The sequence below is a fragment of the Halichoerus grypus genome, chromosome 6, assembly GCF_964656455.1.
Source record: "Halichoerus grypus chromosome 6, mHalGry1.hap1.1, whole genome shotgun sequence".
Taxonomy (NCBI): Eukaryota; Metazoa; Chordata; class Mammalia; order Carnivora; family Phocidae; genus Halichoerus; species Halichoerus grypus.
Window position 1 is genome coordinate 64,583,455 of NC_135717.1, and position 15,860 is coordinate 64,599,314.

General features: G+C 36.3%; 1 protein-coding gene and 1 non-coding gene across 2 annotated transcripts in view; both read left to right on the forward strand.

The window, feature by feature from the left end:
* Positions 1-15,860, forward strand: part of GPR158 (G protein-coupled receptor 158) — a 449,562-nt gene that overhangs the window by 384,533 nt on the left and 49,169 nt on the right. The window contains exon 6 of the mRNA XM_078075255.1: positions 3,121-3,230. Coding sequence (XP_077931381.1) covers positions 3,121-3,230 — 110 coding nt within the window. The remainder of the gene's footprint in view (positions 1-3,120; positions 3,231-15,860) is intronic.
* LOC118542027 (U6 spliceosomal RNA) lies at positions 10,501-10,607 on the forward strand. Its single transcript, XR_004920383.1, has one exon. It is a non-coding gene; the product is annotated as a U6 spliceosomal RNA (small nuclear RNA).

A 15,860-nucleotide genomic window follows, 5' to 3' on the forward strand; every position in this document is an offset into this window, starting at 1 on the left:
CTTTTATTTAAAGCTTACAATGAACTGGTCCCACATCTGTTTTAAAGCTTGGGTGGCTCAGTCGTTAAGCGTCTGCCATCGGCTCAGGTCATGATCCCAGGGTCCTGGGATCGAGCCCCACATCAGGCTTCCTGCTCGGCCAGAAGTCTTCTTCTTCCTCTCCCTCTGCCCCTGCTTGTGTTCTCTCTCTTGCTGTGTCTCTCTCTGATAAATAAATAAATAAAGTCTTTAAAGCTTGGTTTTTAGTACTCCCCTTTATGTCTTCCTGTCCATAACCATGCACTCCACACTCTTGAAGCTTTCCCACAACCAAGCCTTTGTCCTGGGCTCCCTCCCCCCTTCCTGTTTGCTTACATACTTAAACCCTGTCCTCCTCCAGGTCCTTACTCAGATGTGAACCCTCCTACGATAACTTCGCTTGTTTCCACTGAGAGTAATTCCTCTTTTCTCTGAATCCTCAGTATGATTCAGTTCACAGTATGATAGCATTTGTCACCTCCCCCATGTGGTAGAACTATTTAGAGAGGCAAGACATGAACTCGGGAACTCAACTGCCTGGATTCAGATCCTAGCCCTGACATTTCCTGGCTGTGTGATGCTGAGCACATCTCCTAAATTCTCTGTGTGTCATTCCTCCGTTGCAAAATAAACAGTCCTACTGTATAAGGTATTGTGGGGATTAAATAAGTAAATACTGTAAAAATGCTTAATTTTGTGTCTAGCAATAGTACTATATAAATATTTGGTATGATCATGCCATTATTTTTATCATGTACATGGAGCATCCTCACTTCTAAACTATAACTTGAGGACCTAATCCACATCTGATTTATTATAATGGCTTCTAAATTGCAGACTAAATAAATAGTGAATGAGTGAATCAGAATCACAATGATTAGTGAATCCTAATTGGACTTTTCACATAGTTTATTTTGAAGATAACATTTATTTCTGACCGACTCATTTACAGTAACAAGCCCTCAAATTCTTCATTTGTGAAATAAAAGTTTGAAGCTATAACAGTAGTTCCTGAACAATTCAAGAGCAGTTCTTTCCTCCAAATATTCAGACTTCTGTCTTACATTCTTCACCTTTGCTTACTCATGCCCTTAATCATTGTTCGGTGTGCAATGGAAAACCTTGTAGTAAGTCACAGGATTTTGTAGATTCCAGGAATCCACTGTGCTAGAATAAACTCTAAAGTCATTTCTAGTGGAAATATTTGAGATTTTTGTATATTCTAGACTTTAGGTCTCTCTCTCACTAGTTTCTAATCTGTCATTTCTTTCTGCCATGAGAAGGAACACATATCCCCTAACCTCTTAATCTTCTACCAAGTTTTCTCCATTTGTTTTTTTTCCCCTAAATTTTCCCTTCTTCCTTCAGCTCAGATTCCTTACTAAACAATACAGCTTATTTTGCAGAACTTATAATTACTGCTGGACTCTTGTGTAAAGGGACTGTTTCTAAAATATATGAGCTAGGGGTGCCTAGGTGGCTCAATCGTTTAGTGTCTGCCTTCGGCTCAGGTCATGATCCCGGGGTTCTGGGATCGAGCCCCACGTTGGGCTCTCTGCTCAGTGGGAAGCCTGCTTCTCCCTCTCCCACTCCCCCTGCTTGTGTTCCCTCTCTCGCTGTCTCTCTCTGTCAAAATAAATAAATAAAATCTTTAAAATAAATAAATAAATAAATAAAATATATGAACTAAAACCTAGAACACACATTTACAGAATTTAACTTATTTTGTGAAAATAGCAAATAAAGGAAATGTTTTTGTATCAATTCTTGGATAACTCCAAGCACTTTCCTGGTAGAATGAATTTTAAAATCACATCTTTATCTGCATCTTTCAGCATAGACCTAATGAATTAGAAAATTAAGGACAAATACTACATATACATAAAGCAACATTATCTCCTGGCCACACCTATTTTTACCTTCCTTTGATTTCTTCTTAATACCAGCCTTATTTCCACTCCTTGAGAATTTAATTCTAATGGTATTGAAAGTACCTAGTTTAATATCTTTATAAGGTAGAACTATTTGAGAAATACCATCAGAGAGTTGTCGGTAATGTCGTTCCTGGCGCTGTTGGAGAGTAGGGCCCCACTGGTAAGATATCAGCAAGAAAATGTCAGCACCCACCCCATGTCACCCAGCCATGCTTTATGTTTCCCAATATCTGTATCTTTGGGATTAAAAAAAAAAAAAACCTAAAATAACACTCAGAGTTTTAGGAGTGAGTATATTTTTCTGTTATGATGACCTTCTTTTCAGAAAAATCAGTTCAGGCCTGCCACTCCAGCATAAGAGTAAAAGTTTACATTCTTCAACAACACTTATTCTTTAGATTTCTTGAGCAGGGCCAAACCTATTCCTGTTCTATGAGGGCTTGCTCAAAACCACCAGTAGCATATGAAAGGTAACACATACATTGCCTTGCACATGCCTTTTGACTGCCCCCACCCCCGCCCAGAATTGACCACTTGTTCCTTGTGTCCCAACAAACCTGCCAGATGTTTATCACAGCACCTTTGCTACTTTAATGCAATTCCTCGTTTACAGGTCTCTCTTCTCTTTCTTATTGGCCTTGTATCTACAGCATCTAGTATAGTATCTGGCTCATGGTAAATGTTTAATTAATATTTGCTCAGTGAGAACTCTGGAGTGAGAAGAGTTAGTGAGGCGATTGAGCCAGGTACTAAGTGGTAGGTTGACTGGGGAGTACGATACAGGATAATCCTCTCAGGGCTGGTTCAGACAGGGGAAAAGTACTGCTGGAAGTATGGAGGTGGGAATCAGCGAAGCTCCAGTGGAATGGAAGACAGCCTGGCTGGCCCATCTGGGGAAATAAAGAGAGTTAAGTTTGAATGTGCCAAAGGCTTAGAGACAATTGATAGAAACTCCTGAGAATCAGAATTAAAGAACTTAGGTTTGATTTGAAAGCAATAGGAAGACTGTAGTCTTTTGATTTGGACCATGAATGATGAAAATAATATTTTAAAGTGTTATTTAAAAGGATGTGTGCTTATGTCAAAATTCATATGTGAAATATCAATTTTAGTCTGTGGGTCATCAGTTGATCCTGAAGGTCTCTTTCTTTCTGTTCTCATCCCACAGGTTGTTATTTTGTACTTTGAGCCAAGCACATTTCGCTGTATTCTCCTCAGATGGGTCCGTCTTCTCGGTTTTGCTACTGTTTATGGAACTGTCACTCTCAAGCTTCACAGGTATATTGTATTTCACTAGTTTTCATTCCCATGAGAGGATCAAAGTGTTTGTCTTAGCATGTAATTGCAAGCTGGGTCAGCCACTTAAATGGTTTAATTTCAAGAATTTAGACAGCAAGACAGTACACTTTTTTTTTCATTTTCAAGGCAATATCATTAGGATTCTCTAGGAAAATCTTTAATACAACTGAATTTGAACAACATATTTCAATAAAATGTGCCATTGGGTATGGAAAATTTAATTCTGAATAAAAAGATAGTTTAGAATGAATTCAAGAGAGTATTTACTAGCTAAGAACAGGAAAGAATACAAAGATGATACAGCTAAAGATCCAGGTCCAGAGCTCCCAAAGAATCCTTATATAGTAGAATTCAGCAGTCCGCTGACTTGACAGAGACTACTGTTCTTCATTCATGAATTACATGCCCCAGGGTAATCCTGCTGATAGTCAATGGGTGAAGTTCAAAAAAATAGTGTTCTTGACTTTTCTCCTTAACCAGTGTGCTCTAGTGATTATCAGCCTTGTAAATTAGATAATGGGGTAAATGCTCTTATACTTTCAAAACCACCTACTTTTCTTAATGTATATGATAAGTATGTGGAACAAAAAGGCATATAGTACATTACCTATCCACAAAGGGCTTTCCTTTGCCTCCTCTTTCCAAAGCTCTCTCAATGCAGTGATGCCAAAGACCACTGGAGAGAGAATGTAATTTCTCCCTCATGATAAAACTGCAGCTCTATAGAGGAAACCCTTTATGCTGATTAGCTTTAAAGTTGTTTTTAAACATAGTAAGCCATTCATATTCTCATGCTAATATGATCATAAGTGTTTCTCAATAAAAGTATTTTAATATGGCTCAGATAACAGTTTATCTTAGAGCCATAATATGTGTTATATTTGTCCTTAAATATTCCCCTTTCAATCTTTCTTAAAATGTGATCATTTTACTGTCTACTACACAAGAATCTTGATTTCTTTTTTGGGGTTCTTGTTCTGTTTGTTTTGTTTCATTGGTACTTACTTACTGGGAATGCTCCAGAGTATCTTTTTGGAATAAACATAAATATCCTTACCTCTCAAGATTCCTTTCTTACATATGTCCTATAGTACAAAGAACATTGGACTGGATGTCAGGAGATCCAACTTAAATCTCATTTCAGCCTCTAACTCTAGGAAATCATAGGCTTCTATATCCTGTAAAAGGAAAAGATTAGACCAATCTCTAATGTTCTTTCTGACATTCATTTTATTCTTTCCACATCACAGCACACTTTGCTATTATGTCCTTGTAGTCTTCAAGTATCTTCCCGTTTCCATTCCTTATACAATAGCTATTTTCAACTGATGCTCACCAAAGGAAATGAGTAATCACTGGCAGCCTATAACAGACAATAAGCCTTCTAGAATCCCTGAGAGAATGGGTGACCTCTTGAGATTTAAAAAATGGTCCCTCTCCCTATGAGTCTAGCACTTAGCATCTCTTGGGTCCTCTATTACATAACACAGTTTGTTTATTTAATTATCTTCTTCTTTTTTTACCTAATTTACTTTCTCTTTGAAGTGAGGGTCTTACCATTGAATCCCCAGCCCTTAGCACAATGACTGATACATGGTAGGTGTTTAGTACATATTAGTTGATGATTGAATGAATAAAAATGTCAGATACAGACTTAGAAGCTGTTTCCAACAGTTCTCTCCACACATAATGCATTCACAGTCCCCTGACTCACTGGATGTCCCCACATTTCTAGAACATATAACTCTGTGGTCTGCAAGAAGCTGTTTGGTGGGATGCAAACACAGTATTAAATAGCACTGAATCATGTCATGAGAAAATTACTTCCATTCAGAAGCTCTTTCCATCCTGATTAATTCCAAGAGAAAAATTAGTGTGGAACTAGTAGGTCTCTAACACCTGCCAAACACTTGCTAATCTCCCCTTGCAACAAAGAGCAGATCAAGCTTCAGGCTAGAGCTTTCCATTGCAATGCTACCTTGATATAACTTAATGACCATCTCACTGTATTTCTATAGTTACTTTCCATTTCTGTATTATCAGTTTTTCATTTAAAGTAGCAATATAAAGTTTCCTTTAAAATATTTTAAATAGAAATTGATTTAAAGAACATATAGCTAGTACACAGACATAGGCAGAAATCTTGACTGTGGTATGCAAATGATTGGAATTTGAGAAACTAGTCCATCATTCTTTAGTTTATTTCAAAGACTGGACTTTCTATGTCTTTAGAAGTCAATGTAGTAAAGAGTTACCACTGAAGGTTTAAATCAAGTAGAAACTGTTTCTAACTTAATGAGCTGAATTTTTCTTATCCTGTCTGAACCATATGGCTTTATATTATATTTTGTTTTTTCATATTGCTTAAATTTAACCGATTCCAATATTGTTTCAGTCTATAAAACTGAACAATTAGCATCCCAGAGGAATGTGAATAACCCACTGGAAGTGACTGGCTGAACCAGTTTCTTGTTCCCCATTCTTAGTTGTGCATGTGCCTGTATTTATATATTTAGGTATTTGTTAAGTGAATGAATGGGTGGATGGTTATGGTGAATGCAGCTGCCATGGGTGTCTTTGGTTGGTATCTTTTAGATTCAAGTAACATGTGGACTTCTAAGATTTGGTAGTAACATGATAAAGAGGAAAGACATAAAGGGGCACCTGAGTGGCTCGGTTGATTGAGCATCTGCCTACGGCTCAGGTCATGATCTCAGGGTCCTGGAATCAAGCCCTGTGTTGGGCTCCTTCCTCAACAGGTATTCTGCTTCTCCCTCTCCTTCTCCCTGAGCTTGTGTGCTCTTGCTTACTGTCTCTCTCTCTCTCTCTCAAATAAGTAAATAAAAAACAACCTTTAAAAAAATTAAAAAAGAGGAAAGGCATAAATCCTAACAAATCCAAATTCAAATTTCAGTTCTGCCATTAACTATTTATACAACCAAGAATAAATTATTTTAACATCTGAAAATCAGTTTTCTCACCTCACCTGTAAAGTTGTTGTAAAGGCTAAACATGACTGGAATATGTGTAAATATATCAAGGGAATGGGGTTACTATGGCTGAATTAAGCAATAAGGAAATTCATTGGAAAAATATGGAGAAAGGCATGGAACTAGGCCTGACCCAAGATAGATTGAGGGATCAAGATATCATGGTGAATGCCATATATCATTTTCATAGAAACTTCATTTTTTTATCTCCAGATTTTTTTCAAAAAGTAAATCCTACCTCTCTAGGCAGAAAATTCTAAGGAAATTATCAGTACAGATACATAAAGTGACTGTTAACGTCCCTTGAGAATAGGACAGCAAGAAAGACCTGAGTTTTTGTTTTATTTCCGTTACTTCCCTCAAGGCTTAGTAAAATTATGGAACATTTCTTTCTCCATCTCCTGGTTTCTCACTGATTGATGGTAGTGTATACAGAATTCCAGTAGCCCTGAAAACTTGGCACAAATATGAAAAAGGAACAGGATCTCACGCTGTCACAGAAATGATACTATTAGCCTGGGAGGGATCTTAAAGGTTTCATTCACTTTTACCAAATCTTCCACTTTTTAATTTAGTGGTCTCTCCCTGTATTTGAGAATTATACAGTCAGAGACTACCATGCCAATCCAAAGGAAAATTGCAAAAGAGTCTTTTGTTTATTAACAGTGCAATATAGGGGTGTAACAAGTTGGGGGCAGGGTGAGAGTGGTTTGCCTCTTCACAGAGGAGTCTTTTATCACTGACGTTTAGAATCACTATCACAGGATGGTGATAAAAAGCAGACCAACTTTTAGTAGTCTTTATTATTGCCCTAAGTTCTCTACAGGCAAATGGGTCCCTTTGTTACCTATACCCTAGGGCAAGCCAGTCCCACTGCCCCACCTCATTGGCAGGCCATTCATGCACTGCAATTTATTTGAACCTGAAACTGTTTTTCCTTTTTGGAGAAAGAAGGAAGAATGGTACAGGTTTTAGCTCTCTTAATATGGATCAAAGAGAAAATAGAGCTGAAGTAGGAAAAATGAAGTTTATTTGTAAAGAGTTTGCTTCAGTAACCATACAGAAGTTTGACTTGGGACATGAATGATACAGGACAGATCTAAAAGAACATCTAGTTCTTTGTGTGGTTGTGTGGGCCCACAGAATACTTGCTAAGCTAGGTTTGTTTGTTTTAAGAAAATTGGTAAGGCAATATCTCAAGGTTCAGAAAAGCCCAGTATATTTTCAGGAGGCAAAATGAGGAAATGTTTTAAATGAAAGGGGGTGGAGAGAGATTAAGAAACTTAATGCTAAAAGAACATTTTCCTATTCCCTGTAATATGGTTTCTGAAAACAAATTGCCTTTTTCCTTTTTCCAAGGCTAATCAAGAAAAAAACAAAAGACTTTTTTGTACTATATTTTAAATGAATATTTAAGCAAGCTGTGAAAAAGCCTTCTTCTGGCTCTGGACTAGGGATTTTCATTTCATACATTATTCAGTATGCCTTGCTCTAGATACAACACAATACATAGCAGTTTTCTCTACTGTGCTCATTAACACCAAATATTTACACTTTGTGGGAAGGTTTTGTGTTTTATTTTATTTTTTTGGTTGTTTCCTCCTAAATTTTAAAAAGTGACTGGAAGTTACCTATATTTATTTATTTTATGTATTCTTTATAAGGATACATAAAATACAGTAAGATACCTTAAATTTTTGAAAGAATAAAAGAAAAGCAAGTTAGGACTGTCTGGAGAAGCCAAGAACTCATAACAAAATGAAGGTTGCCTTCTTTAGCTTAACTTATGATAACCACTGGCTGGAAGGCAATTTGAGATAGAGACTCAGGCAAATTAGACTGTCTATTAGCTGCAGAACCATCTGCCTTAGCAAGGTGTTGGTTAGCCCTCATTTATGAAAGCCAAAAAAAATAATAATAAAAAAATAACAACCTTTGTTCTTAGGTGGCTGAGCAAAATGCCTGTGGGCGTACACAGATTCTTCTAAAAATCTTGCATTTACCCCAGCTCACAGATTAATGTTGTTTAAGGTCCCAAATCATGGCCCATAGGGGTTTGAACATGGAACAGTTTCAAAACAGTTTTAGTCAGTTGCCCACCTCAGCCAAAATAACATATCGAGAACACTTCCTTTGACCATGTAGCCATGGACATTACGTTTTGACTAGGAAATAGGAAGAGTTTGCCATATGGATGCTGGTAATGATGGGGATTTCCGGTCCTCCTTTCTGCTGAGCTCACTGTGATGGATCATCTTTTCTGGCTGCTGATCTGGATGTAGAATACCTTCAAGTGAAGAATTACTCATAGTGACATTTCTTAAGAACCATATTGTCCCAGAGAAAAGAGACTCATTCATAAGCTTCTGAGGAAGCTCTCTTTCCCTGTCAGGGTGCTATTCCGACATTGTTAATGAAAAAAAAAATTATTCTGACACTTGTTAAACAATGGTAAGACAGACTTTATTCAGGGGCACAACAACATGGGTTTTACAGCTAGGGAGAGAGATTGGGTTCAACTCAGAATACATAAAGGAAATGTGGGGATTTATAGTTAAGGAGCAGGATGTGGTTCAGTGGATGAAATACTACTAAGAGAAAGCATCAGAGGCAAGGAGAATTTCTGGCTAAACCAACTTGACAGGAGTCTTGAGAAAGGCAGGCGGATGTGGTCTCAGATATCAAAGGTGGGAGATTCTCACTAAGCTGACTTAGTAAGATTTTTGCTACAATTGGGCAATGCAAAGACAAGGGAAGTCCAAAGCTTGGGCCCAGTCGAGCAGAAGACTCAGAGGAGGCTGGCTAAAGTTTGATTACGGAGAGAATCTTTGTCAAGAAGTAGCAAGTAGGTTATAGTATACCATAACGACTCATGCTAATGCACAGAACTATTTGTGTGCTATCCTGATTCTAATTAACTTTCAGAAAGTGTGTAGTTACACACCTTAGTTTTGCAGGCTCTACATTTCTGTCATTCTGATCATTCATACGCTTGGAAGGACCTAGAAGAAGAGACGCCCTTGAAACCTGAGAAATAAGCATATTGTGCCCTGTCACTTCTCCTTCCTGTACTCATCTCCCCTTTGTTGGCATACTCATAATCTGTCCGGAGCTGCCTGAGCCTGAGTCTTATGGGACTTTGCATACAGCCAGTCCTTATGGATGGCTCCCCAGAAACCATGAAAACAGAATCTCCTAAGCTCCAATGAATTACTTTTTGATTATAAAATCTCTGACTAACTAGAGGATAAGACAATTCCCTCTGCTCATTCCTCCCCACCCTGACCCTTCTAATGACTTCATACTGCCCTATCTAGCTTCCTGTAGGACTCCAGCTGTATGACCCTAAATATTGTTATGTTGGTTTATTCTTGTCATTTTCAGAAGCTAATTAAATGATGCTGGCTTGAATAGCTTCATTTATGAATTAATATGTTCAATTTAATCTACTTATAGGAAGTAAAAGATTTGGGAAATATAAGCATATTGATAAAAGATGTCTTTTATTAACTAGAGGTCTATATTCATATAGGACCTTTAAAACATCAATGAGTAACCTTTTTTAATGCAATTAGAAATAAAAGTAAAATTCATTTTTTAATTGTTCTACTTTTCAGAATGTATTAAATATTAGACAGGAATAAAATGGGAATGTATCCCACTCAGAAAACTGAAGAGACTTTAAAGCTTTACTTATTTTGTCTGACATCAGATGTCCTACTTGATTTTTTTGTGACACATAATTCTGAAATACACTTTATTTTATAACATCTAAATTCAGAGCTTTTCAATATTAAACTTCTCTTTTTGTTTTTGCTATATATATATACATGCTCCAGTTTCTAGTCACAGCATCAACATTTTACATCAAGATTTCTGGAAATAGGTTTGAATTAGAATATATAGTTTAGGGGCTGTGTGGCACATTGGAAACATGGGTTTTTTTTATTGCCTGGATTGTATGGTTTCGACTTGTCTATGTGTGCATACAATTGTGTGTGTGTGTGTATGTGTGTTAATCAACATTAAAATTATGAATAAAAACCCATCTGGTAATTCAGAATTAGTACTTCCCAGACTGTAGTTGATAAATACTTTATCCTAATATTCTTCATTAGAAACTAACAAATCCTGTATGCCCTCAAGTGGAAATGTTTCTTTTCCTCATGTGAAGTAGATAAAAGAGAGTAAGTGGGAAATGAGATTCATTCATTCATGTAGCAGAAAGAAGGGCAGCCAGGCTTTAAAGGCCACAGTGAGTGCTCACTTCAGCAGCTCATATACTAAAACTGGAATGACACAAAAAAGGTTAGCACGGCCCCTGCACGAGGATGACACGCAGATTCGTGAAGCGTTCCGTATTTTTGAATAAAGACCTGCTGTAATAAATATATTAACTTAAACAGGAAGGAAGGTAGGAAGGAAGGGAGGGAGGGGAGGGAGGGGAGAGAGGGGAGGGAGGGAAGGAGGGAAGGAAGGAGGGAGGGAGGGAGGGTGGAAGGAAGGAAGGAAAGGCAGGCTAGCCACAGTGAGAGAGTCTGCTTTTGCAAGCCCTTTACTGCCATCCCCCACTGCTGTTGTCAGGACCCAGAGGCAACGGCTTGGCTTGAGTTATTGGGTAGACACACCTGTGTCCTTTCTGTCGCACCATCAGTTCCCCTGGCCTCCAGTTACTCTGTTGCCCGTCACCTAGCATTTACATGTGTCCAGTCCAGAATACCTGAGTTGTGTTTACATTTTCATTCAGTTCAAAATAATTTCTAATTTGAATTACTCTTTGACCCACAGATTATTTAGAAGTATTATTTAGTGTGCAAATAGTTGAGGGATTTTCTAAAAATCTTTGTTTTTTATTTCTAATTTAATTCTGTTGTAGTCAGAGCTCATACCTTGTATGACTTGAATCCACTTAAATTTAAAAACTCATTTTATGGCCCAGAATATAATCTTTTTTTTTTTTAAAGATTTTATTTATTTATTCAATTATACCAATAAATTAAAGAATTAACACTAATTTTTTGCAAACCATTCTGAAAAATAGGTAAGACAACATTTCCTATTCATTGTAAGAAGTCAGTATTACCCTGATAGCAAAAATAGATTAAAATATATCACAAGAAAACAAAATTGCAGACCAATATCTCTTATGAATATAGACATAAAAATCTCAATCCAGACAGAATCCAGCAACCAAAAAGAATTATACATCATGACCAAGTGGGATTTAGCCCATGAATACAAAAATCAATCAATGTAATAGAGTATATTAACATAATAAAGGTCAAATCTCAACTAATGCAGAAAAAGCATTTGACAAAAATCCAACACACTCTCATGAGAAAAACACTCATCATACTAGGAATGGAAGGGAACTTCCTCATCCTGATAAAAGTTATCTGTGAAAAATCCACAGCTGACATCCTGCTTAATGATGAAGGACTGAAGTCTTTCCCCCTAAGATTGGGAGCAAGATAAGAATGTTCAATCTTGCTACTTCTATTCTACGTTGTCCTGGAAGTTCTCACCTGAGCAATTAAGCTCCAAAAAGAAATAAAAGATATCCAGATGGAAGAAAGAAGTAAAACTATTTGCAGGTGACATGATCTTCTGTAGTGAAAATCCTAAGGAATCTACCAAAAAACTATTAGACGTAATAAACAGGTTTAGCAATGGTGCAGTATACAAGACCAATATGTAAAAATCAGTTGTATTTTACACACTAGCAACAAACTAAAACTGAAATTAAGGGGATATTTTCATTTACAATAACATAAAAATAAAATATATAAGAATAAGTTTAACAACAGAACTACTACAAAGGTGCGCTGAAGACTGCAAAACACTGTGGAATGAAATTAAAGAAAACCTTAAAAAATGGAAAGATCCCTTATTCATGGTTTGAAAAACTTAGTATTTTCAGATTGCTATATTTCCTAAATTGAATCAGCCTAATTCCTATTAAAATCCCAGCTAACTTTTTTGTAGAAATTGACAAGCTGGTTCTAAAATTCATACAGAAATGCAAAGGGACCAGAATAGCCAAAACAATCTTAGGGGGGTATAGCTCAGTGGTAGAGCATTTGACTGCAAAACAATCTTAAAAAAGAAGAATAAAGTTGGAAGACTCACACTTCCTGATTTTAAAACTTACTTCAAAACTACAGCAATCAAGACAGTATGATACTGGAATAGGAAGAGACACACAGATCAATACCAGGTTTCTCTAGGCAAAAGAATGAGGTTGGACCTCTAAATCTACACCATATACAAGAATTAATTCCAAATGGATCAAAGACCTAAGTGTAAAACCTAAAACCGTAAAACTCTTAGAAGGAAACATAAATATTCATAGTCTTGGAGAAAAACCCAAAGCACAAACAAAACAAAAGAAAAAAATAGATAAATTGGACCTTAACAAAATGAAAAACTTTTGTGCATCAAAGGATAGAATCAAGAAAGTAACAAAATAATGAGGGTGGGAGGATGGGCAAAATGAGTGAAGGGTAGTGGGAGATACAGGCTTCCAGTTATGCAATGAGTAAGTTACAGGGATAAAAGGTACAGCATAGGGAATATATCAATGATACTGTAATAGCATTGTATAGTGACAGATGGTAGCTACACTTGCAGGGATTATAGCATGATGTATGAAATTCTCAAATTACTATGTTGCACACCTGAAAGTATTATAACATTGTGTGTCAACTATACTTCAATAAAAAATAAAGTGACAGAATGAAGGCAAAAATCATTTATGATAAAAACTCTGAACATTAAGGTATAGAGGGAATGTACCTAAACATAATAAAGGCCATACAGGATCTCAAGGCCACAGCTAGCATCCTATTCAATGGTGAAAAGCTGAAAGCTTTTCCTCTAAGATCAGGAACAAGACAAAGATGCCCACTTTTTTTTTTAAGATTTTATTTATTTGACAGAGAAAGAGAGAGCAGAAGCAGGGGGAGCAGCAGAAGGAGAGGGAGAAGCAGGCTCCCCACTGAGCAGGGATCCCAGCAAGGACCCTGGGATCATGACCTGAACCGAAGGCAGATGCTTATCTGAGTGAGCCACCCAGGCACCCTAAGGATGCCCACTTTTATCACTTTTATTCAACATAGTGTTTGAAGTCCTAGCTAAAACAATTAGGCAGGAAAAAGAAATAAAATATATCCAAATTGGAAAGGAAGAAGTAAAACTGTCACAACTTGCAGATGACATAATATATACAGAAAATCCTAAGGACACTACCAAAAATCTGTTAGAACTAATAAATGAATTCAGTAAAGTTGCAGGATATAAAATCAATATACAAAAATCTATTGTGTTCCTATACTAATAACAAACTATTATAAAGAGAAATTAAGAAAACAGTTCTATTTAAAATTGCATCAAAAAGAATAAAATACCTAGGAATAAATGTAACTGAGACCTGTACACTGAAAGCTATAACACGTTGATGAAAGAAATTGAAGAAGACATAAACAAATGGAAAGAACAAAGCTGGAGGCATCATGCTCCCTGATTTCAAACGATATTACAGAGTTACAGCAATCAAAACAGTATGGCATTGGCATAGAAAACAGTCACAGAGGGACACCAGTGTGGCTCAGTAGGTTGAGCATCCTACTCTTGGTCTTAGCTCGGGTCTTGATATCAGGGTTATGAGTTCAGGCCCTGTGTTGGGCTCTATGCTGGGCATGGAGCCTACTTAAAAACAACAACAAAACAGAGACCAGTGGAATAGAAGACTATCCAGAAATAAACCCATTCATATATGGTGAATTAATTTACAACAAAGGAAGCAAGAATATACAATGGGGAAAGGATAGTCTCTTCAATAAATGGTGCTGGGAAGACCGGACAGCCACATGCATAAGAATGAAACTGGAGCACTATCTTACACTATACACAAAAATTAACTCAAAATGGATTAAAGACTTGAATGTAAGACCTGAAGCCATGAAACTCTTAGAAGAAAACATAGGCAGTAAGCTCCTTGATGTCAGTCTTGGCAATGATTTTGAATCTGATTCCAAAAGCAAAGGCAACAAAAGCAAAAATAAACAAGTGGGACTACATCAAAATAAAAAGCTTATGCTCAGCCAAGGAAACGACCAACAAAATGAAAAGGCAACCTACTGAATGGGAGAAAATATTTGAAATTCATATATCTGATAAGGAGTTGATATCCAAAATATATAAAGAACTCATAAAACTCAATAACAAAAAAATCTGATTTTAAAATGGGTAGAATAGACATATTTCTAAAGAAGACATACAAATAGTCAACAGGCACATGAAAAGATGCTCAGCATCTAATCATCAGTGAAATATGGATCAGAACCACAATGAGATATATCACACCTGTAAGAATGGCTATTATCAAAAAGAACAAGAAATAACAAGTGTTGGCAAGGATATGGAGAAAAGGGAACCCTCTTACACTTGTTGGTGGGAATGTAAATTGGTGCAGTCATTATGGAAAACAGTGTGGAGGTTCCTCAAAACATTAAAAATAGAACTACCATATGGTCCAGCAATTCCACTTCTGGGTATTTATCTGAAGAAAACAAAACACAAACTTGAAAAGATATATGTACCCCATGCTCATTGCATCATTATTTATAATAGCTATGATATGGAAACAACCTAAGTGTCCACTGATGGATGAATGGATAAAAAAGAGGTGGTAGATATAGACAATGGAATATTATTCAGCCATAAAAAAGAATGAAATATTGCCATTGAGACATGAATGGACCTGGAGGGTATTATGTTAAGTGAAATAAGTCAGAGAGAGAAACACCAATACTGTATGATCTCACTTATATGTGGAATCTAAAAAACAAAACAAAAAAAAAACCAAGCTCATAGATACAGAGAACAGACTGGTGGTTACCAGAGGGTGGGTGTGGGGGATGGGCAAATGGGTGAAAGGAGTCAAACGGTATAAAATAAATAAGTCATGGGAATATAATGTACAGCATGGTGACAATGGTTAATAAATCTGTATCGCATATTTGAAAGTTGCTAAGAAAGTAGATCTTAAAAGTCTGCATTAAGAAAAGAATTTTGTAACTATGAATGGCAACAGGTGTTAACTAGACTTACTGTGTTGATCATCTCATAATATATGAATATTGGATCATTATGTTATATACCTGAAAGTAATATAATGTTATTTGTCAGTTATACCTCAATTGTTTTTTAAAAAGGACAAAACAATCAAGTTACAGAGTGGGAGAAAATATTCATCATAAATATCTTTCAAAGGACTTTATCCATAATATATAAAGTTCTACAAATTATGAAAAATCAAACAATACAATAAAAAGGATTGAACTTCATAAAAGAAGACACAGAAATGTCCAGTAGCACATAAAACTATGCTAAATATTATTAGTCATTAAAGAAATTAAAATTAAAATCCCAGTGAGATACCATTTTGTAATTACTGGAATGGCTACAATTAAAAAGATTAACACCATCAGTGTTAGTGAGAATGTGGAACAGATGGGACACTCATACATTGTTAGTGAAAATGAAAAATGGCTTAGCCACTTGGAAAACTGGCATTTTCATACAAAGTTAAATATACATTTACTATATGATCAGCAGT